General features: G+C 46.6%; 1 protein-coding gene across 2 annotated transcripts in view; it reads left to right on the forward strand.

Annotated features, from left to right (window-relative positions):
* ITGA2B (integrin subunit alpha 2b) overlaps positions 1 to 24,215 on the forward strand; it is a 462,084-nt gene that overhangs the window by 428,218 nt on the left and 9,651 nt on the right. For both annotated transcript variants that reach the window (XM_069634280.1, XM_069634281.1), the window contains one exon: positions 3,685 to 3,807. In XM_069634280.1, coding sequence (XP_069490381.1) covers positions 3,685 to 3,807 — 123 coding nt within the window. The remainder of the gene's footprint in view (positions 1 to 3,684; positions 3,808 to 24,215) is intronic.

The following is a 24,215-nucleotide window of genomic DNA, read 5'->3' on the forward strand; positions in this document are numbered from 1 at the left end:
TGGTAAGGTGAAGAACAGAAATGAGAAAGGTGGGCCTCATTACGACCCTGGCGGTACGGAGTGAACGGCGCCGTAAAAGGCGCCGGCGCCGTTCACTCCGTACCGCCGCATTACGAGTTCCCCTCGCGGGAAAACCAGGTGTGCTTACTGGGTCCCGCGCGGGGAAGAGGGAGCAAACAACGGGCTATCTCGTAATGGCCCGTTGTTTGCTCCCTCTCCCATTCCCATTTCAGCCCTATGGGGGAAATGGGAATGGGGAAGGACCGAGTCCAGGTCTTTGGAGGGAGGAATTACCGGGCCTTCCAAACTCAGAATGGCCCGGTAAGTCCTCATTCCGAGGACCCGGACCACGACGCGATTTCGGCAGCAGCCATGCCGCCAATAGCGGCATGGTTACCGCCGAACTCGTAATGAGGGCCACACTGAAAGAGTGAGTGTGGAGAGGTTGATCATGAGTGTGAGCTGACGAGCATGAGTTGCAGGGAGTGAGCAGGAGCGGGGTGAGTGAACAAGACTGGCAGGGGTTTAAATGAAGTTGGGGGCCATTTTAGAACAGGGGTCTCCAACCTTTGCCTTGCCAGATGTTTTGAACTATAACTCCCATCAGCCCTATAGCCAACATAGTCAATGGGGGTGAATCATGGGAGTAGTAGTCCAGAACATCTGCTTTAGAGGATCGGGAGGTATGGATCGCGGGGATAGATCTCGGGATCCTCACACTTGAAACCCTTATAAGTAGTCTACCTTTCTTAGCTCCTTGCAGGGTACAGGTAGTCCTAACCCAGTTCTACGGCCGCCGCCTATGCCAATGGCTGCAACTCCCTAAATCCACCTTCGCAATTCTGCAAGACTTCCCATGAGCGGCGGCGGCTCCCATACTCACTAAGCTCCCATGACCGAATCCTAGTCTGTCTTCACTCTTCCGCCTTCATTGGCTGCCTATTGACAGGCCCTTTGGGACCTGGCTCCCAGGTGTATATGTACCGAAATGCAATGTATGCTCAGTAAAGTATATACAAATCAAAGTGAAGACGTATCATAAATCTGCCCGAGCCCTCCTGTCTCAGCCCAGATTTTCATGCTATATTAAAGTCGCCTCCCAACTATTTGCGAGACATCCAGCGTCACCGAGAATTCCAGAAACAGGTAAAAACCTAGAGTTCCACCCGGGAATTAGACACTGAGTGACAGCAGGTCATGGTACATTATCATGCACAAGGCACCTTCTGCACCAAGACGCCACGTTTGGCAGCAGAGCCGTCTATGTTTCACTGCTAACACAACATCAGCACGGGAAATCCCTGGGAACCTTTGTCACCCTCCACCAGGACCGTGCCCTGGATGTCACCCAAGGCGCACGCGCCACTCGAGGACATCTCGGTTATTTACGAATGCCCCCATGTTGTTTTTATTTATTTATTTATTTATTTATTTATTTATTTATTTATTTACATGTATATAGCGCACAAACAGCCCAGGGGCATTGAGGCGCTGTTACTTGCAATGACTTAGTTGCATGGTACAGGTAAGATAGCGGTTGTTGACACATTGTAAATGTTGCAGGATGACATACTGTTGTTACAGATATTGCTTTGATCATATGATACAATATACTTGGGTTGTGCTCAGATGCACCTTTAAAATAGAAGAAATAGTTATGTATGTAAATATGCCCTATGTAAAGCGCTTTAGATTAAAGCTCTATATAAAAAAAACGAATTATTATTATTATAGTTGCTGCCTCGGCCCTCTTCCCTCCCGCCTGATAGTGCCTACAGACTCCATTAAAAGGCGCTTATCGACTTCCCAGCACTGAGCTTGTAGGGTGGAGTTGCCAGCTGCTACTTGTTAAAGTCCTGAGGGGGAGATGGAAATGTTCCTCTTCTATTGGCTGCTTGGTAATTAGACCAGCCTTCCTGGATCTTGCCATCAGGAGGCCCAGTGGGGATTACTGTGGCGTGTCACACAGTACTACAGTATTACTAGGAGCTCTCAGGTGTGTTGACATGGTGATAGTGTCCAGCTCACGGTGCAGTGATGATGTAGGCATATGGAATGATGCTGTGCCTAATTACTGACTTGCTGGGGATATTTCAACAGTGGATGTTCTCCTGAGGCTGTTCAAAATGTACATTATTCCCAGGCCTAAACAATCGGTACCAAGCACAAACATTTCTCCCAAGAACACTGACCCATATTTCCCTTGTCCACCTGCCACCCACCTGCTTCCCCCTCATCATCTGAAAATGTGGGGAAATGTTCTTAGCCACCTGTATTTCCAAAATGTGGTATTTGGCACCACTAACAATCTTTGATTGGACTCTTTCAGACTCAGGGTTTTGAGCAATTCCACTCTTTCCAGTCTTACTATGGCACCATTCTCTTTACCTACAAAGCCTCAGCTCTGTGCCTTTCACTCCCTCCCTCCCTCTCTCCTCCCTCCCTCTCTGCCTTCCTCCCCTGTGTGAGTCTGCAGCGTTCCCATGTGTCTGTGTTCTCCCTGCTCATTCACCCTCGCTCGGTTTTTCCCAGTGTATTTTGCCATGTGCGGGTCTGTGGTCTTTCTGTGTGTGTCTGTGGTCTCTCTGCCCCTTCTCCAGCTCTCTTGTTCCCCGTGTGAGTCTGCAGTGCCTCCCTATGTGGCTGTTGTCACTCTGCTGCCCTCCACTCTCTCACTCTCTTTTTCCTTGTGTGGGTCTGCATTCTGTCCCTGTGTGTCTGTGGTCTCGTCACTCCAACCCCCTTACTCCCCTCTGTGGGTATGTGGTGCCTCTCTTTCATTCTCTTTTTCCCCCTGTGTTAGTCTGCAGTGTTTCCATGTGTCTGTGTTCTCCCTCGCTCTGTTTTTCCCTTTGTTTCTGTAGTGGTTCCCTGTGTGTCTGTGGTCTCTCCACTCTTTTCAGCTCCCTCTCGTGTTCCCTGTGTAGGTCTGCTGAGTTTCCCTGTGTGCCTGTGGTCTCCACACTCTTTCCAGCTCCCTCTCGTGTTCCCTGTGTGGGGCTGCTGAGTTTCCCTGTGCGTCTTTGGACTCTCTACGCCCCCGCCGACCCCAACGTCTCATTTTTCCTGTGTGTGTGTGTGTGTGTGTGTGTGTGCTGCGTTTCCCTATTCGTCTGTTGTCTGTCTGTTGCCCTCATCTGGCTCTCTTTCTCCCTATGTGTATCTTTACTGTTCAACTGCATGTCTGTGGACCCCCCAGTCATCCCCTGGCTGGCTCTCTTTTTCCCTGTGTCGGTCTGTAGTGTTTCCCTCTGTCCATTATCCCCCTGCTCTCTCTTTCTTGCCTTGTGTGAGTCTGCAGTGTTGCCATGCTAGCCATCCCATACGATATACTTTCTAGCACTTTCGCAACCACACATGTGTCTTTCAAACTAACCCCTTTGCCTTCAAGGCTCCCACACCCTGTAAGCCAGCCTAGCACCCTATGCCCCACCATTGGACCTTGCTGTACCAGCTCTATTCCGCACATCACCCCCAGCTAGCTCTATTCCCTCCAGTACTTACCCAGGCTTCTAGCAACACTTGTTCAGGCTGCTTCCTCTTTCAATCCCAGACTTCTTCCACCATACATCCTTCATTCATTTTGAGACTCTACCATGCTTCACTCAACACATCCACTGCCCTTTCAATCTCTCTCATGCCTTCCCTTATGTTCCTCTTCCCCTCCCCTTGTTCTCTTTGCAGACAGATACTCAGGTCTTGTGGGTGGATCCAGACGGGGAGAAGGAGGTCCCCAACTGGTGGATTCTCGTGGGTGTACTGTGTGGCCTTCTACTCCTGGCTCTCATCGTCTTTGTCATGTGGAAGGTGAGTGATTTGCTTTGCTGTTTGCATGTGGCTCTCATTCTTGCCAGGCATTTGCTTCAAAGTTTTGTGACGAAAGCTATTACCTTATCTGGGGAAGTCTAGTGGGGAGACCAAGGGGTCCAGGACCCTCCCTGAGCTAATGGATGATGGCCCTGGGGGTGCAGACCCCCTGCTCACCCCCACTTAGCCACATGGTTCATAACACACACACTAACACTTAATCGAAATGTTTGTGGAAAAGTACTTCATGTCTCAGGAACTGTAAGTGCCACAGATGTAACAATAAACACTTGCGATCTCATTCTGTATGCACCATACAGGCTCGCGCCGCATCTGTGGTGAACACATTACCCAAACGAATTCTCACCAGCGAATGCGTAGACCGAGAGAGATTCACTGTTATACAGATGAATGCTCACTAGCATGTATGATGACAGACAGAAACGTGTTGCTGCCGCTGCAGGAGCTGAGAGAGCCACGGCTCCGCTCACAGGTCTCAGCATTTTCAAACAAGTGCAGCGGGATCCAAGATGGCACACCAGGCTTTTGGAGCCATGCTCTGCATAGACACCTGACAAAAGCTCAGAATGAGAATGTGTAAGGGGCCAGGAGAGAGAGACAGAGAGGAGTGGAGGAGACTGGAGACAGGAGATGGAGAAAGGAAATTGGGAGACTGTATGAGGGAGAGGTTAGGAGGCGGCAGGAAGGAGGCCTCAGAAACGGACAATAGAGAGAGATTAGAAGGTGGAAGGGAACGTTTTTCAGGAGGAGATTGGTGAGAGGGCAGTTAACCAGAGCCGGAAGGAACCAGAGGGCACAAGCAACCCAAGGCATTGTGTAGGAGTGAGACTGTGATCGGAAAGAAACCCATCGTGGGAGGAGAAACGAATGCGTGGCTTTGAGAAGAAGCAGGCCCAGAGGAGTTAAGAGGTGGCGGTGAGGGAAGAAATCGGAACACCAGGAATTGGGGGTGTTAATCAGGGTCAGACTGCGGAATGAAATTGGCTTGGATGCCATGAAAAAGTGGCCCACAGTCGCAAATGGCAGACCCAGTAAAGGCTACAGGACCGACGAGGAGAGGAGGAGGTGGTCGTATCCCAAAAACGGCATGGGAGTAATTTACGGACTGTGAACAGTGGCCTTGTCAACTTTATAAGGAGACCCTTGAACTATTAATTAAAGTCTGTCCTGTTACTTAACATTTGAGTTTGATGCCCGATGAGGGTTTTTTCCTGTTATGTAAAGTTAAAAAAAATTCTACCTACAACTGTGTTTTAACTCTTTGTGAACCACAATCTTCTATATGACAAGGTTTACTGATGAAAAGGGACATGAACGGATCTGATGGGGTTTACAGTCGCGGGTCCATCGGCTGAGTGGAACCAGCACATTTTCAGTAGTTTGCTAAACTTCATGTGGCCCGGTTCCATATATAGCTTTGGGGGAAGAAAATCCTACTGCGAGGATCCTTTAAAATGTAGGGGTCTCCCACAGCCTGTTCAGCTCAATGGTGTTGCGCCACTGGTCAACCATCCAAAAGCTTGTACCTCTCTCTACTGATTGTTCCTAACAGGCTTTGGAAGCCTACTTTAAGCATCTTACCGCTCAATTCCTTGATAAAGATTTCTTTGCACGACACTCTGTACTATACTTTCCTAGCAACCCCTTAATACTGACGAACTGTTCTCCTTTCAGTCTATTCTTCCACTTTCTGTGACTTCTTCTAACTCCTCCCATCAAGCGCCTCACTCTTCGCCCCCCTTTCACCTTCTCTCTCCATTGACCCTTCTGATTTTAATTCTGTGCTTCTCTTGATTGTTAACTTGTTAAATTAGCATTTTGTGTTAAATTTGAAAATAAAAGTTTGAACGAATAAAGTTTGAAAACAAAGGTTTGAAAGCACAAATGCTTTAAAATGAAGTGAGGAAAAGTGAACCATCTTTTCTTTTTTTTTAAAATGAAGCAACAATTAAAAAAATGAGGACGAAGCAGTCGTGTTTTTGCAGAGGGGAATCAAAAGATGCCAACTCATTTCAATATTAAAGGAAACACCTTTTTTTAATGGCCAGATAGACTTAGGGCCCAATTCATGGAAATGTGCTCCGAAATCCTACAATGGCCACGCGCCGCGAAGGACAATGCGCGAGCCTGCACGTTGAATAAAAATGCAGGCCCCGCATAGTCATCAAATTGTCCACGTAAAGTAACTGTGTTCGTGGCCGGAAAGCCCCTGACACCCATACGCAAAGGAAAAACTGCCAGATCAGCTAACTTTGCACACTCCGCCGGGTGCAAATACATATCCCCTTCAAAAAGTTTGTTGGGTTTCCCAGAAGCAGACCTGCTTCTCGGGGACCCTGTGCAGGGTCCCCCGTGATTGTTACCGGCACCCTAACAACCTGCGTATGAAAAATCATAACTCGGTCTAAGCTCGGTAAATCTGCATGCAAACCCCCGTAAACCGTTCCTGCACCCTGCTACACTGCTTACATGCACCCCTAAGTTACATCGGAAACCTGGTTGAGTATACGCATCCTGAAATCTGACACACAACCCCACCTCCATGCTGCAAATCCTACGTGCAATTTTACTTACGCCTTGGCGGATCATCTGGAGGACTTGCGTGGCCATTTCCCAGCCGACAGGTTGCGTGATTGAATACGTCTCGTGTCACCAAATAGTGGGCATGCGAGCGACTGCCTGCTTGGACCGCCCACTTTTTTGTATGTTCTTCCCCATTTTTGGTGTTTCCGCCCCCTTCCTAGACCTCTGTGCAAGCCACACCCACACTCTGCGTGGAGTCTCGTGCAACGCCCTCGACAGCTCGCACAGATGTACTGAGCCAACGCAATCACAAGGCAAGTCCAGGAAAAGTACTGTGCATTCGATTCCATGAATCGACAAAGGCGGATTTGCGCAGAGTTGCACGCACAAGTGCTCTATTTCCTGCACATATAATTCCATGAATCAGGCCCAAAGTGTCAGGCAAAGAGCGAGTGCATGGCTGAGGGATATGAAGTTGATGTGTCCCTCTTTTAATGTTAAAACAAAATACATGACTGCAGGGTGCAGTGCCTGAAATAGAGTTTAGGATGGATGAATAGACAGGAGGATGCTGGAGGGCAGCAGAAAGAAAAGACCTTTAAACTTAACATAAACTAATGAAATGAGCCAATTAAACAAACCTATATCTTCGAACTCAAAGGATATCAAAGAAAAGCACATAAAAGTTCTATTTTCAAACTTTAATTTCCCGTAATTCTTGTTCAGTTTTGGCATTTGAAAATGTGTTTTCAAAATAAAGATTTAAAATAATAAATTAACGTATAATGTACACAGTGTTTCTGTTAAACATTTATGGGGATAAGTCAGAATGGCTTACACCGAGAACTTTACGACTACGCATCCCCCTCCCTTCCAAAAAGAGAATTCTAGCTCTGTAGGTGCTGTTCCTTGATTGAATACTGACTCTGTTTCTTTGTCACTGAAACATTTTGTTCACAAAGGAATAAGCCACAATACTGTTGCCTGATCGTTTGTGTGCAAAATGTTTCAGTGACAAAGAAATGGAATCAGTAGTTAGAAGTGCCTTAGATTATCCAAGCATCAGAACAAATCACAATACTGAGCACAGCCAATCAGGTTTGGGCAGGGGGAGGGAAGGGACATATGCAGATGTGTAAAGTGAAAAACGGGCATTTAGCTACTTAAATACTTTGGAGGCTCCACATCTGGAATATGACAAACTCCATAGGAAATTTTACACTTCCTGTCATCTAATCTTAAATGTGTATTTGCGTGACATTTATGATCTTACAAATGGCCAAAAGTGTGTAACATAAGCAGAGGGTGTGTCTATACATTGTCAGCACATGTCAATTCTGTGATTCATATGATATTTGCAGTCTGTGGGCCTCATTACACGGTAGGCGGTAAGGGTTTACCGGTACCGGTATTTTACCGGTACCGGTAAATCCTTACCGCCTTACTACGAGGTCCCTTTGCAGGTTGGGGAATTTAACGCCTGCTTTTTGCAGGCGTTAAAAACCAACCCGCAAAGGGACCCAGGGAGCTAATCACGGTACCAATTTGCGGTGCTGTAATTAGCGCCTTCCCCATTCCCATTATGCCCTATTGGGCAAAAATGGGAATGGGGAAGGGCAATGGTGGAAGGGGGAATTACTTCCCCGCCAACCTTGGAATGGGGTGGTAATTCCCCTTTCCACCAAGGCGGTGCCGGTATTTTACCGGCATGAACCATTACGCTAATAGCACCATGGTTCTCCGCCTACCGTGTAATGAGGCCCTGTGTCATAGCAAATAAACACAGTGAATGAATGAACACATGAACTGTATCAGTACTCTCAGTGCACCCGATGTGTCCATGATTAACATGCAGATGAGTCAAGAAGCGAGTTGAAAACACATAAAACCAAATGTTAATATGCAAAGGAGTGAACACAACATTCAATGTTTAAAAATCAGTGTTAATGGGCAAAAAATCAACAAAGTGCTGTAAGAGTCATTTTCAAACAACAATACCTCAGGAACGAGTAGATAAAAAGTGACCACCTCCTGTGGTTAAAAACCTTAAAATATGAGGGAGGAGGAGATTACCTTTTAAGAAAGGAGATCCAAATGAAAAATATGAGAAGTGAGGGCGATTTTTGAGATGACAGTATGGTAAGAATAGATAAAGGAATCCATGTCATTTTTTTCCATCAAATTATGGCTATTCAGTGCTGCTCCCGGCTGATGAACAGGAGCTTCCCGATAGTCAACAAGACCAACTCATGATACCCTCCACACGACAGCTAAAATCCTTCCAGACGCGGGGAGGAGTCATTATCACTGGATAAATACCTGCCCACAAGTTATGGCCAAGGCGAACAATAACGACCCTACCCGAGGTTTCTAAGGCTATTACCACATTGTGGTAATAGGAATACATGTTTTGGAGGAGAACTAAAAAACATTAAATAATAATGAAAGTAAACAGCAAACTATGATTGTAAATTAAATGTGGTTGTAGTTCCTAGTTTTTAAATAACAAGGTTGTCTTTATAAGTTAAGCCTTTTAATTGCAAACTTAGTTGAGCATGGCTTAGGTGCAATGTAAAGTAGACGGTTTATCTGAATGAAAGTGAAGGGATTGTCCTATGTTTTAGCTTTGTCCTTAGAGCATTAAATAGGATAGTGCTGTGAAATAAAGATTCTCCCAGACAGTGAGTGTCTTGTTGAAAGAAATCTTGCCCAGAAATGGCATTGTTGTTTCTGGGCTGCTTTTGGTGTGGAGTGGTCAGAATGCAGTCAATAACAGTAATTCCTGGGTGCACTCTGAACATTCTGATTGGCCAGGAGGAGGGCAGTAATTATCTCCATGTGCTGGCATTTATGGGTAGCTGACAAGGGGCAGCTACCGATTCATCTATGCTATCTTCTGCCTGACACCAAGATTGAAAAGTCAAGGTCCAAGGCTTTGAACTCGCTTTGCACATCTCAATCATATCAGAAGTGTTCATCAGAGATAGATCTTCTTGCCAGGATTAGAGAAGAGGGTTCATTTTGGATATTGGCTGCTTACTTGCTTACCCCACAAGGGCTTTCCGCATCCTATTCCAGGATGGCCAGTTGCCCAGTGTGGCCTCGGAAACATCTGTGGGAAAGCACCTGGGGAGGAGCAACACGTTCTTTCTAATAGAGCCATTTTGTATATCTTTAGGTTCCGGCATTAGAACACTGCATCATAGGCTAAGAGGCTCCCAACGTTTGCCGGGTATACTTGGTCGACTTTGTTGCTGTGTTCCCCTTGCTGATGTAGTCACTTTTGTAATTGTTGAAGCCACATGTGTCCCCTTTTCGACTGCTATTCATTTGAATCTCTAAAGAGATAGTCTTTGATCTAGCATGAAGGAGTACAGCTGGGGGCATTCTGAAAGCCATTTCTTAGATATAATTGTGTTTATCCAAGGGCTGCTAACTTGGCTTGAGGGCCTCTGTGTTCTTGCAGGAATTATAGAATCGTCTACATACAAATGACAGTAGTAATTTAGGTGGTCATCGTCTGCAATACTTTATTTGGTCAGAGTATTTTCCGTTGTGGCCAGTCATGTAATTTACAGACCAGCAACTAATTTGATTTATTTACTTATTCTATTTATAACATTTTTGTAACATCCAGACCCTGTTGTATCACGGCTTTTGGTACGATAGAGAAAGAAGTTGACAGTTTCTAGACAGTGATAGGGCGGTAGGAGAAGCAGTTAATCATATTTGTTGAAAGGCCACGTTTTTAACCGTTTTTTTGAAGGAAGGATAAGATGGTACATTCCTAATGGCGGTCGGGAGAGAGTTCCAGAGCGCTGGAGCTGTAACACAGAAGCTAACACCCTCTGCTCTTTTGCTCTTAAAGCAGGGAGTCTGCAAAGGGATACTGGAGCTGGATCTTAAAGAGCGAGATTGGTAATCTCATTCCGAGATTGGAGGTAGTCATGGCGTTATTTGCGCCATGACTGCCTAAAATAATGGTACCGGCACCGGTCTCGTTCAATGGGGATTTACCGGTGTAGTCCGACCTTTGCGTGACCGGTAAGTCCCCATAGAAAAAAAACATTCCCCATTCTCATTTGAGCCCCCATAGGGCTCAACGGGAATGGGGAAGTAGCAAATAACGGGCCCGTTATTGGCTCTGATTTCCCTTAACGGGTCCCGTCCATAACGCCTGGTCAGACCAGGCGTTAAAGGAGGGACCCGCTAAGGGAACTCGTAGTAGGGCGGTAAGGGATTACCGGTACCGGTCTCCTTACTGGTGCCCAGTATCCCTTACCGCCCTACTCGTAATGAGGCCCATTGTGTACCTGCCTTTAGGCCAACATAGGATGTTGGTATCTACTGTGCCCTCTGCATCGTTATATTGATATGATCGCTTAATAGGTTGCGTGCCCAAGGAAGAGATCTGTGTGGACCCTGTATTTCTATGTGTGTATTTATTTTGTAATGTTTGTATAGTGCCACACAGCCGGATGCCATTGCAACTTTGTTCAATTGTATAAACCAAACACTGAAAATGAGCACTAGATATCTACAAAAATACAAAGAGTAAATCTGCATCCCGGATGACTATATAATTTTAAAAGTGATAAAACCAAGATGGAGAAACAACAGAACTACAAAGTGGTTCATACGCAGGTGCAGAGGATCACAGTGTTGTCTTGAGACCTTTGTTAAACAGTAGAAAGCATGTTTCCAGGCATAAACCGGAAGAGCGTTCCAAGAACGTGTGGCTATGCCTGTAAAAGGTTCCTGATGTGTCTTGCTCTTTTTAATCTCAGAACACTACTGCCTTTAGTTTCTTCAGAACCCCTGGACACAACTAAGTTCTGTGACAATTTAACTTAGCATGTCAGCATAAATGTCTTTATGAGAAAGGCCCACAACGTAAACAGCAGCCCTAGGTCAAGTGGGAGCCAATGCAGATCCCGGAGGACTTTGGCCGTCCGGTCATATCTGAGCTCCACTCATGAGCTGGGCTGCAGAATGGAGCTCTGCTTTCAAAGGAGCTGGGATACCACTGGGGCCTGGCCAACTGTATACTGTGTGCCTCTGAAATTAGAATGCGTTTTTTTCCAGAACAGAAATAGTTTTAAATTAGATGATTTAGCAACGGACCGGATGTTACTTTTTGAAGTCAGGAATCCATGATAAAACCTGGGGACATTGCCTGCACAAGGAAGACTGGACTTGCTGCATCTCCTTAAGCCAATTTTGAATTGGCAGTTTGAAGGGCCCATAAATAATTCTGGGCCTCATTATAACCCTGGTGGTAGCCATGCCTGTACAACAGGCACGGCTGACGCCGGAGTTGCATTTTTACCGGCACTCATCAATGAGGAATTACCAGGTAATTCCGACATTGCCGGACCCGGTAATTTCTTCCAAAGTTTTCAGTGGTAATGGGGATGTTGGATGCACCGGCACCATCAACAACGGTGCCGGTGCATCCGACATGCTGCGCTCGCGGGTGCCGCTCTGCCCGCCAGGCCAGGCCTGGCGGGCTGACAGGCGCCTGCGAGCACAGCTCGTAGTATGGCAGTCCATGAACTATCCGTATCTCCCGTATTTTCCCGACCGCCATGCTTATAATGAGGGCCTCTGTCTTGGTAAGATTCCATTTCAAACTGTGCTGGTCCATGCCACGCTCAATTGCTTCTAAGCAGAACCTCAGGTGCTTCACATCCTGAGTCTGCAACACATGAATATATCATTGTGTGTCATCTGCATACTGGTGATTGGAGATCCCCAGCTGGTTGATCAAGATCCCCAGCAGCTCCATGCACACATTGTATAACAGGATGGGCAGGATGTAACCTTCTGACACTCTGAAAGGAACAGGGATTTGCCCATATTTGGCATCACTCAGATTACCTTTGAGATCTTCTGGAAAGCTATGACAATAAGTTTAGCATCACGGCTGTCACTCGAGGGGCGGGCTACACGCTCCTCTGTCAGTCGGCCGTGGTCTAAGGGACCATCATGAAAGTGCTTACCTCGGGGGTCCGCAGGTCTGCATGGCTGGTTCCTACGCAGCCGCTGGTCTGGCTGAGTTTTAATCCGGTCACGTGTGCCGGACGCGATGGCAGAAGTACACAACGGAGGTTGTGCCGGACGGACCTCTTGGGGTGGCTTCCTGTAACTTAGTTCGTAGTTAAAGTAATGTTGTGTGAATAGCGTGCTATGAATATACTTCTCAAAAATACCTATTAGCCTAAAGCCTTGCAACCAATATTGTGCCCAATTAAAATAAATTGGATATAATTCCTATGTTTGACGATTAACAAATATACCTAATCTATAATTCGCTACTGTGTTACGAGTCTAAAGTTAACCTCAGTTGTGATCGTACCATAGTAAAGAAACTGACCGACACGAGGTAATCCATTGTACACGCCCGATTGGTTCACGCGCTAATTGGAGCACCCTGGACTAAGGAGTCCATAACACAATGTTGTGACTGGTTGCTGTCATTAGGTCTATATCTCGTGATCTGACACGTAGGTGTCCTATGTGGTGTCTAAAAATGTCCCTCTCTGTTTGTACCCATTAACAATTCTATATGTCATGTCATTAATCCATTCATAGCGAAGCCGAATGGCACCAATTCATGCTGCGGTGTGGATAATACCTTAATTTACTTGACGGACTAGATAAACTGCAAAAGAAAGGGTATTAATACAAAAATAGTGCAAATTTGAACTGTACAAAAGGACAATTATTGAACAGAATAGTACATCAGTTAAAGAAAAACACCAAGTTCATGATCTGTGTTGAGTCCACAATACAAAGTTCGGTATTGAGAAATAAATATAGCTTCAAGTCTCCTTAACATTAGTGTAAGGTTGCGCCCCCCCCCCCGCGGGGGTAACTTTACTTTGGCAAGTCCCACAAATCTAATATCTTCTTTTTGGTCCAATTGGTGTTTTTTTGCCAGTGATTGGCAAGTAAGAATTTAGCATCCTGACTGGATATGGAGGATAAGTGTTCTCTGATGCGTATTTTGAGAGATCTGATGGTGCTGCCAATATATTTTTTGTTGCATACACATATAATGCAATATACTGTGAATTGTGTGTTGCAGTTCAGAAAGGTTTTGATATGATGAATTTCTCCTGGGTTAAACAAAACATTTTTAGTTTCTCCAGCATTGGATCTTTCATGGATTCATATGCTTAGAATATTCCCCGTCGTCAGACTGGGAACCCTCGGTACATTTATAAAGCCGTTTTCCATAGGAAAGGTTTCGAGACTTTTGTGTCCTATCTATGTTGTTTTGGGCTGCTTACGCATGCCCCAATAGGACGTAGCGGTATAAATGCCCTGCCCCTGCGGCTCCCTTCAGATTTCAACCATCTTCCAAAGTAGTGGGATCACCTCGCGTCATCTACTATTTTTGCTAGGTTGTTTTCGTCGTTTTCCTAATGTCTGGGAAAGCTCTTTTTCGCCCATGTGCTACATGCAGGTTAAAGAAAGTGTATGAAGGAGATGGCCATATGGACTGTATATATTGTCTCCACCCTCACCATTCGGCAGACAATTGTGACATCTGTAAGGGCTTCTCCCAGAAGACTCTCAAAGACCGGAGTCGGCGGTTGGTGGCTTGGTTGAACGACGACGGAGCGGGAGCGTACCCCCCTTCAGAGGTAGGCTCCACGCATAGCTTGGCCTCGACAACTAAATCTTTAGGGGCTCCCCGCCGTTCAGCATCGACTGAACCTCCGCTGAAGAAGGCTTGTCCGTTGGAGAAAGGCTCTTCGGAAAAACATTCCACGAGAGAATCTTCGCTGAAAGCGAAAACCTCGTCGTCGTCCTCCTCGTCTAAGAAGGAGAGGAAAGATCAGTCAAAATCCTCCTCAGGTGATCATCATAGATCATCCTCGAGTCGAGAGTCTGCAAAACACAGATCAAGTTAAAAAAAGGTGGGAACGCCTCAGGGATCTGTGCAACTACCAGTGTCGTCGACGGGAGGGTGATCGTCAACGCCCTCACTGCCAGTGACGCAGATCGTCTCTTTAGGTATTCTGCTGCAGGTGACGGCGACGACGACGACGACAGTGCAAAATTTAACCTCATCGACGGAGGCTCCACAGGAGGCCTGGAGACCAGAGGTATATGACCCAATTTTACCAGAAACCTTGTTGCAGCAGGAGGCTGCCTTGTCCATATCCTCTGTGGCCGACGAGCGTGAGAAGGTGGCTGGACCTGCAGAACTTTCGAACGAGACAAGTATCCCAGTTACAACCCCGTTGCTTAACCCGCAAACTGTTTTGTCTCTGGAAGTTCTATCTACATTGCAGAATTTGTTGAAGAAATTGGATGAGAGGTTACCTCAGGTGACAGCTCCGGCGAGACCAGGCGTCGACGAGCCACGTCCTTCCCATCGACCAACTCTGATGGCGTCAACGGTGGTGTCGTCCCATGAAGGCCTTCCAGGTGCACGCCCGGAGGAAGGAGAGCTGTTGGATTCCGAGTCAGGGAGAGATTCCATATCAGATATATCTTTATCACCCTCTAGAGACCCGACCTGGGAGTCGGAAGCGGAAATAGAAGCTCCAAGGAGCCCAGCCCAACCGTTAACCTCGGATGACATCGGTTATTTCCACGCTATGATGAGTAAGGCTTGTACCGAATTTGGACTAGCCCAGAAGGAGGAGAAAAAAGACTGTTTTCTGTTCGATCATATGGGAAAAAGGAGGAAGTCAGTGTTTTCAATCCCCATATTAGATCATGTGTGGCAAGAAGGACTTCAGACGATGCGTCATCCGTTCTCGGAGCCGGCATTAAAAGGTAGACTGGAGAAGAAATTTAAGGCTCCCAAGTCCACCCCAAAATGTTTGTCCTCTCAACCAACCCCAGAGTCGGTGGTATCAGCGGCTGCGGCGAGAAAAGCAAGGTCTCAGCACAAATGCATGACGAACGAAGCCAGGAGGGCAAGATGCCTTTGGCAAGAAGGTGTTGTCGGTGGGTGCAACAACAGTGAAGGCGGACAATTCTCTAGATATTATGGCCAGGTATGATAGAGAGATGTGGCATTGTTTGGCACCCACACTAGAACATCTCCCAGACGAACACAGAAAGGCGGTGATGTAACTCGTCCAAGAGGGGGAAGAGGCCTCTAATCACTCTATAAATATTGCTGTGGACCTGGCAGAATCAGGTTTTAAGCAGGTTAACAATGGGGTGGTTCTGAGGAGACAAGCATGGCTAAAGTGCACCAACTTTCGACCTGAAGTGCAATATAAGGTGTTGGATATGCCTTTTGAGGGAGACCTTCTTTTTGGTGAAAAGGTGGACGAGGCCTTGAAAGGCATGAAGGAGGACTCTGACACGGCACGCTCTCTGGGGGCCCTGCAGAGTGGTAGACATTTTTGTTCATTTCCCCCTTTAAAGGAGTGTCAGGAAACTCACGGTTCTCGTCATCAAGGGACCGTGCCTTCAATAGACCGTCGCACTCTTCGCAGGGCTACAGGCAGGGTTCTCAGACCGCAAAAAGACGTCGGGACTATCAAGCCTCTAGGAAGAGGGGAGGTTACTCCTCGTCGTCGAAAGACAAACAATCTAAAGACCAGCAATGACGGGTTTCAGAACGTCATGGGAGGCAGGGTGTCTCACTGTGTCGACGAACGGGAGAAGATAACCTCGGACCGGTGGATTTTGGACACTGTAAAGATTGGCCATTCCTTACAATTCAAAAGCAAGCCGTGGCACATTCCACCAGTGTTTTCGGCTCAACCCCACCTGAACGTTTTAAGACAAGAGGTAGTACTTATGCTACAAAAAGGGGCTATAGAATTGGTACCTGTGTCGCAGAAGGGTAAAGGAGTGTATTCCTGATACTTCGTGGTGAAGAAGCCCAACGGAAAATGGCGACCCATTCATGATTTTCCTCTACCTCAACAAAACGTTAAAAAATCTAAAATTCAAAATGCTCACACTTCAAGGAAGTGATCAAGTCGATTCAACAAGAGGATTTTCTGGCGTCGTTGAATCTCCAGGACGCGTACTTTCATATTCCAATGCGTCGACGACACAGAAAGTTCCTAAGGTTTGTAGTCGCGCGGACCCACTACAGTTCACAGTGCTCCCTTTTGGACTAAAATCGTCTCCCAGGACATTCACAAAATGCCTAGCCCCGGTGCAGCATGGTTGAGAAAACAGGGACATCATGTTTACCCGTACCTGGACGACTGGTTAGTGAGGGGATCGTCCCCTATGTCAACTCTGGCAAGTCTAGAAGCTACCATGCAGCTTCTGCGACGACTAGGATTTGCAGTAAACTTCGAAAAGTCCTCATTGACTCCGTCAAGAAGCTTGGTGTTCTTGGGTGCACAGTTTGAAACTCAGTCAGGATTGGTGAGACCATCCGTGGAGAGGATCCACAGACTCAATCAGCTGGCAAGGCAATGGAGAGTTAATACCAAAGTGTCAGTAAGAAAATATATGTCGATACTGGGCACCATGGCCTCGTGCATCCCTTTGGTGAACAACTGCCGCTTTTACATGAGGCCAATTCAAGAATTCCTGGCAGACCGATGGACCCAGAGCCAGGGACTTTGGTCGGACAAACTGAACGTCGATGACGAGCTCCTGTGGGCACTTCGATGGTGGCAAGTCTTCGAAAACCTGTCCAGAGGGGTTCCCCTGCAAGAGCCAGAGTTTCGCATGACCATAGTGACGGACGCGTCGCTGACTGGATGGGGGGCACATCTGGGCGCTCTCCAAACGCAAGACCGGTGGTCATCGGAGGGGTCGCTCCTTCATATCAATGTGCTAGAGTTGAGGGCATTGCGTTGGGCCCTGAAAGCTTTTCTACCGCACATAAAAGGGTCAGTGGTGAGAATATTGACAGACAATACAACAACAATGTTTTACTTAAGAAAACAAGGAGGTATTCGATCCAGAACTCTTTCCACCGAGGCTCAGGAGGTATGGCAGTGGGCTCTGCAACAAAATATAACCATTGTAGCCCACCATCTTCCGGGAGTGAAGAACGTGCAAGCGGATTCCCTCAGCAGGGAAATGGACCAGATACACGAATGGAAAGTGGGGGCAGCCTTCTCTGGATCTCTTTGCAACAAGGGAGAACAAGAAATGCAAACAGTACGCCAGCAGATGGCCGCAGATCGATTAGCTGGGGGAAGCATTCTCCTTCCCGTGGACGGAAAAGTTTCTGTACGCTTTTCCCCCGTTTCCACTCATACGGAGGACCCTGCAGTGGATTCACAGATACCGATGTCGAGTGATCTTGGGGGCTCCTTATTGGCCAAGACAGGCGTGGTTCTCCGACCTGCTACAGCTTTCAATAGCGCAGCCGGTAACGTTTCAGAAAGTCCCGAACCTCCTGTTCCGGGACAAGGGAACAGTGTGGCAACACGACCCGGACAGTCTCAACCTGACAGCATGGCTCCTGACTTCTCGGAGTTTGGTACCCTGAATATTTCATCAGATTGCCGTCGAATTCTGCAAGCCGCGTGAGCTCCATCCACGAACACTTCGTATGCATGCAAGTGGAGGAGATTCTGCGTGTGGTGTCAAAATCAGCCAGGGTTGCAGCCCCTGAATATAACTCCGGAACAGCTTCTACCATATTTGCTGCATTTAGTGAAGAGTGGTTTATCTTTTTCATCGATAAAAGTACACCTGGCAGCCACTGGAAGCCATTTCAAGGTTCACGCGGAGAAGGCAGTCGTCGCCGTTGTTTGGTGATAGGCTGATAATGCGCTTCATGAAAGGTTTATTTTGTACATTTCCACCGATTAAACGCTTTCTTCCGACCTGGAGTCTTAACTTAGTGTTTGCAGAGCTAATGAAAGCTCCCTTTGAACCTATGGCTTTCTCGTCTATGAAGTTCTTATCGTGGAATTTGGCTTTTTTGGTAGCTATCACTTCAGCACGACGACTCTCAGAGATACAAGCATTGGTCATAGATCCTCCGTACTTGAGGTTCTTTAAGGACAAAGTGGTGCTGGCAACCAACCCTCATTTTACTCCGAAAGTCCCTACTCTTTTTCATAAGCATTCGTCAATTGTACTACCTACCTTTTTCGCGACTCCTTCATCGGCTGCGGAAAAAGCCCTCCATACTTTGGAACGTGAAAAGAGCTCTAAAGTTTCATCTTCATCGGACTCAGCAATTCAGGACTACACAACAACTGTTTGTGGCTTATGGTCCGTCGACGAAAGGAAAGGCAATCTCAAAACAAGGACTATCTCGATAGGTCTCGTCAACGATTGCCTTTTGTCACTCCAAGGCGGGGAAACCGCTAGAAGGACGTCCGAGAGCTCATTCCACAAGATCAACTTCGTCTTAGACAGCGTTGTAGTCCGGAATTCAGCTGGGAGACATTTGTCAAGCGGCATCCTGGTCGGTGCCACATACATTTACCCACCATTATTGCCTCGAACGGCAGCATGCAGACGATGTACAGATGGGACGAGCAGTCCTACGTCAACTGTTTCAGTGAGGTAAGCCCTATTCAGGGGAATGGCCTTAATCTATATACATATATATATATATATCTTAATGTATATTGTGATGATTGTTGTTGTTGTTGTTTTTTAAACCAACCTGTAACCGCTGGATTTTTAAATTTTTTTTTTTAAAAAAGACCAATGCTGGAGAAGGGAATAGTTTCTTACCTGTAACTCCATTTCTCCAGCATTGGTATCTTTCATGGATTCACATGCGCCCGCCGGCCTCCCCTGAATGCAAAATATATATATATATACCCCATTCTACTTTGGAGGGGTTAAAATCTGAAGTGAGCCGCGGGGGCGGGGCATTTATACTGCTACGTCCTATTGGGGCATGTGCAAGCAGCCCAAAATGACATAGATAGGACACAAAAGTGTCGAAGTTTTTCCTATGGAAAACGGCTTTATAAATGTACTGAGGGTTCCCAGTCTGACGACGGGGAATATTCTAAGCATGTAAATCCATGAAAGATACCAATGCTGGAGAAATGGAGTTACAGGTAAGAAACTATTCCCTTCTAATGCGTATGGACACATTGAACAGTTTCTACATTTACGGAAACCTTTGAGTCGATCCTGACTGAGCCAAATGGGTGGTCGTTCTTGTTGTTGCATGAATGGCGGGCTCAGTACATTTTTGAGAGTGGTTCTTTTGCTGTAGGTGAAATTAGGAAAGGGCTCAATCCATTTAGTAATGTCCACATCTAGATGTAATAGGTGCCAATTTCTTTTGATGATGTTGTAAGGTTGATGGCTATCTTTATTATATCTAGTAATGAGTCGAATCTTGTTGGGTCCTTCTTTGATGGTGCCAATTTTAGGTTGGATTAGTGCATCTCTCTTATACCCACTAACCTGTTTAATGGTATCTTCCACTTGTCTGGCATTGTATCCCCTTTGTGGGAATCTTGCTTGGATGCCTTTAGCTTCTGTGGCAAATATCGGAGAGCAGTGTACAGTTGTGTGGTGCTCTGATGAGTTCCCCTTTGGGGATGTTTGAGATTACTTGTTTTTTGTGACAGCTTTTTGAATGCAAGATTGAATTAACTGAGGTGCTTTTTCTGAAAGTTTTGGCAATTAACCCATCCTTGGTGTTCATGATAGTGAGATCGAGAAAATCAATGCTGCTGGTGCTGGATGAGCAGGTGAATTGGATCCCCCATGTGTTAGAGTTCAGCACATCTGCAAATTGGAGGAGTTGTTCTTCGTTACCTGACCATAGCATTAAAATATCGTCTATATACCTTTTCCAGACGTATATGAATTGCTTATGCGGATGTTCACAAAATACATGTTGTACTTCAAAAAAATGCATGAATATGTTGGCTAATGCTGGCACGAAACTAGCACCCATTGCTTTCCCGATTATCTGCTTGTAATATGACTCGTTAAAGAGAAAGATGCTGTTTTGAAGAGCAAATAGCAATAGTTGTTTAAGCATTTCTACATGCACATAGCATGCGGCTGAAGTTTGTCTGAAAATGAAGTCAACACTTTGGATTGCCATGTCATGTTTGATTGAGGTATATAGTGATTTAACATCTAAAGTGACCATCATAAGATTTGGTTTGAATGTTAGGTCTTGAAGAATTTGAAGAACATGCATTGTGTCTTTTATGTATGTTGGTGTTATGAGCATTGCAGGTAACATACATTCATTAATATAAATGGAGGTCGGTTCCAATACACCTCCTCTTCCGCTGACAATAGGTCTACCTTCTGTTATGTCACTGAATTCCTTGTGAAGTTTAGGCAAGAAATATATGGTTGGTGTGGTGGGGCAATCAGTCATTAGGAATTGTTTTTCTGTATTTGATATGACACATTTTCTATGCCATTCCTGAATAATCTGATTGATATCTTATTTGATCTGATGCGTTGGATTCGAGGGGAGTTTTTAATAACAACCCTCCTGGTTATACCGCCCGCCCCATTTCCTCACCAACTGCACATGTGATGTATACACCTAAAATCTTTAATAATTTGTTTTATTTTAAAAATAAATGTCATTAATTTTTCTTTTTCTTTTGATTTGCTTTGGTTTTTGATCATAACTGAATTGGGATACCGATGACAATAATTTATTTGATATGTATCAGCCTCAGAGGAAGAGCAAGGATTGCTCAAAACACGTGTCAGGCTGTTCACTGGTTTTTGCAATAAATCTGCAACTTAAGCAGTATCTAACTCATTTTTGTGTTGGCGCAGTGAGATTGGAAAATCCACTTTAGTTCCATCTTATAGAGTGCCTTCACAGTACCTGTGCACTGCGGCAAGGCAGAGGGAAAAGGAAGTGGAATGCTGGAATGCACAGGTAGAGGTGTAAGCAGTGGAATTGGTAGAATGTACTACCACCAAGGTCATCTTATATACTGCCTGCACAGTGGCTGTGCACTGCGGCAAGGCAGAGGGAATAGGACATGGGTTGTTGGAATGCACAGGGGGAGGCGTCACCAGCGGAACTGGCAGAATGTGCTACCACTAAGGCCATCATATATAGTGCCTCCTCAGTGCATCTCTGGAAAGACTGGAGGGGGGTGTCTGTACTCCTGCTCTATATGGTAGAGGAGATGCACAGAGGACCCAAGCCAAGATTCTCTATTTGGTAGCTATGGTCGAGCAATCAAGACCTAGCTTCTCTGGAGGTGATGCAGGCTGGTTCTTAAGTACAGTGTAGTCCCCAAGCCCCCACAAAGGAATGTCCACACACTGTATTACTGAAAACACTGTCTTTATATAATTAATATTCAAGGTTATATACACTATCACAATAACTCACTTTGTGCTCAGAAAATCAACAATGGTAAATATATACAGTTCTAAAGTGGTACCACAATTATCAGATCTCATTAAAGTGCACCAACTATTGTGTCAACTGTCACACAGATCAATTAAAAGGAAACCAACAATAGGCATAGGAAGGAAAGCAAGACGGTTGAAACAGGCAGGTTACTGGCCCCTACCACGAGACACAGTTCTGTGTGGAGATCCCCCCACCTGGGCAACCTGTGAAATAAAGATATACACAAGCCCAGTCCATATATTGATCAATAGTCTTATTCTCGCCTATAATGTTTTTACCCCCCCAATGTACCTGGTGGAGCAGAGTTCTTCGAAGCAGCGTCAATGGATCCTTCTTGAGTGACTCCCTTTAAAGCAGGAGCCACTGATCGTCGAGAGGCATTGAAGAAGAAGAACTTGGCGTTGACGGCGTCGATGAGAAGTTTGAGGGTGCTGAGACCGCAGTGTCGATCCAGGCGGTGCTCGTCGGCGACTTCCTGCAGGGTGAGGTGTGCGGGGCACCTCGGCGTTAGATAGTTCTGGACCGCAAAGAGTTTCTGAAGAACTGTGGCCCGACAAGGGCATCGAGTCACCAAAGTCTTTGTGGTCCTTGGGTGGTGGGAAATCCACTGGCGGATTCTCCTCGGCGTGTCGGTGTCCACGACTTTCTCTGGCGGGATAAAGCGGTCATGGGTGCGGACAAGGGAGTCCTTCGATTCAACAGTCTTAGGCAAAGGAGCAGGCAGCTCCGGTCATCGGCAGCACGGCGTCAAGCGGTCTCTTCTTCTGGGGCAACACAGCTTCGACGGGCCTCCTGCGGTTATGGCGATACTCTGAACCCTGGTCGACGGCAATGGACTTCGACGGCATCGATGTCCGGGTGCTTCACTTCATTCTCCTCGGTGGTCCCCATCTCCGGTCGACAGCCTTTCGAAGGTCTGGCTTCCAGGGAGCTTCGACAAAGGTTAACTTTCGATGGTCCCTCGGAGCATGGGAAGAGGGCTCCTAACCAGGTCCTCACTCGGATCAGTCTTCGACAAACTCGGCAGCTTTCGGATCGGGTCAAAGCAAATGCAGTAGCAGTTCTTCTTCTTCCAGCTGGGTGTCGAGGATCAGCAGTTCCAGTTACTCCTCAAGTGTAGACACAGTTTCTGAACAATTTCCAGTGGTGAGAGGTCCCCAGATATACTATTCTGCCTCTCATCCACACTCCTGTTTCACACTTAGCAGCCAATCATACAGAAGGGCATTCATGCAGTCAGTCAGCCAATCAGGCATACAGTGCCTTCAGGCCATACTCCTCCCTATCAGACACTCACAACAAGGAATGTGTATTGGGACAAGTAACCCAGCCATTCAAAACTAAACACTGCACTCATACCAGTTTCGGGCAGGGCTGTCTTCTTTGTCTCTCATACCAGAAACCAGACAGCCACAACAAGGAGTGAATATTGGTCACACACTCCATTCACCCAAGTCCCACCCACAGGGTGTACCCACAACATACAGTTACTGGGAAGACTCCAGCCATTCTGGCCTGGACTTCGCAACAACACCATATATGGAACTTCCACCCAACAGCCAGTCAGGGGGAAAGGACAGAGTCAGGGCTTCGCAGGACTTTGGGAAAACAAGGTAACAGGCAATAGAAAGCAAGAGGCTACAGGGGCCGTCTTGTTTCCTATCGGGAATCAACTGATTCCAATGGCAGGGCCTGGGTATCCCAAAATCGAGGATACTCAGAGCACCTGTCCAATTTCAGCATGGAGCTGACACCAGCCCATATCCTGCTCTGTGGGCCACACACAGCTTCCCAAAAACATACACTAGGGGCACAGGGTTGTACCCCCACCCATGGGTGCCTTAAGGGTATCCCATGGGTCTGTACACCAAACCAAAACCAGGAAGAGCTGCACTGCCAGGAGTCCCACATGGACTCCTGGGCAGAAAATAATACAGAACACAAATGAAAAAGGACTACAGGACAAGAACAGGGAGGCCCTGTCCCTCCAATGCATTTCCAGCATCACAGTCGCCCCTGCAGACTGAGGTTAGGGTGCCTAATCTCCCACGGGATAGACACCCTCATCCAAATGGTCAACATACCTTCTGGAAAGGCCATCTGCATTATCGTGACTCTTCCCTGGTCTATTCTCTATGGTGAAGTCTAGCCCTTGCAAGCTAATGGACCACCTGAGCAGTTTTGGGTTCTCACCCTTCATCTGCATAAGCCACTTCAGGGGCTTATGATCTGTTTGGACCTTGAAGGTAGACCCCGTAAGTCAGGGCCTAAAATGCCTAAGGCTCTAAACTATACTGAAACATTCCTTTTCAACAGTAGCCCACCTAAGTTCTCTACCCTTGAGTTGTCTTCTGATGAAGATGATCAGATGTTCCCTCCCTTTGTCATCTAACTGGGACAAGACAGCTCCAATTCCGGTGTCGCAGGCATCCGTCTAGATGATAAAAGGTTTGCTGAAGTCAGGCGCACACAACACAGGGGCCCTACACAGACTTTCTTTCAAGCCATCAAAGGCCCTCTGACAGTCTTCAGTCCAATTAACCTTCCTAGGTTGTTTGGGTGAGGTCAGAGCTGTCAG

Source organism: Ambystoma mexicanum, chromosome 13 (assembly GCF_040938575.1).
Source record: "Ambystoma mexicanum isolate Mex_15411 chromosome 13, UKY_AmexF1_1, whole genome shotgun sequence".
NCBI classification, from domain to species: domain Eukaryota; kingdom Metazoa; phylum Chordata; class Amphibia; order Caudata; family Ambystomatidae; genus Ambystoma; species Ambystoma mexicanum.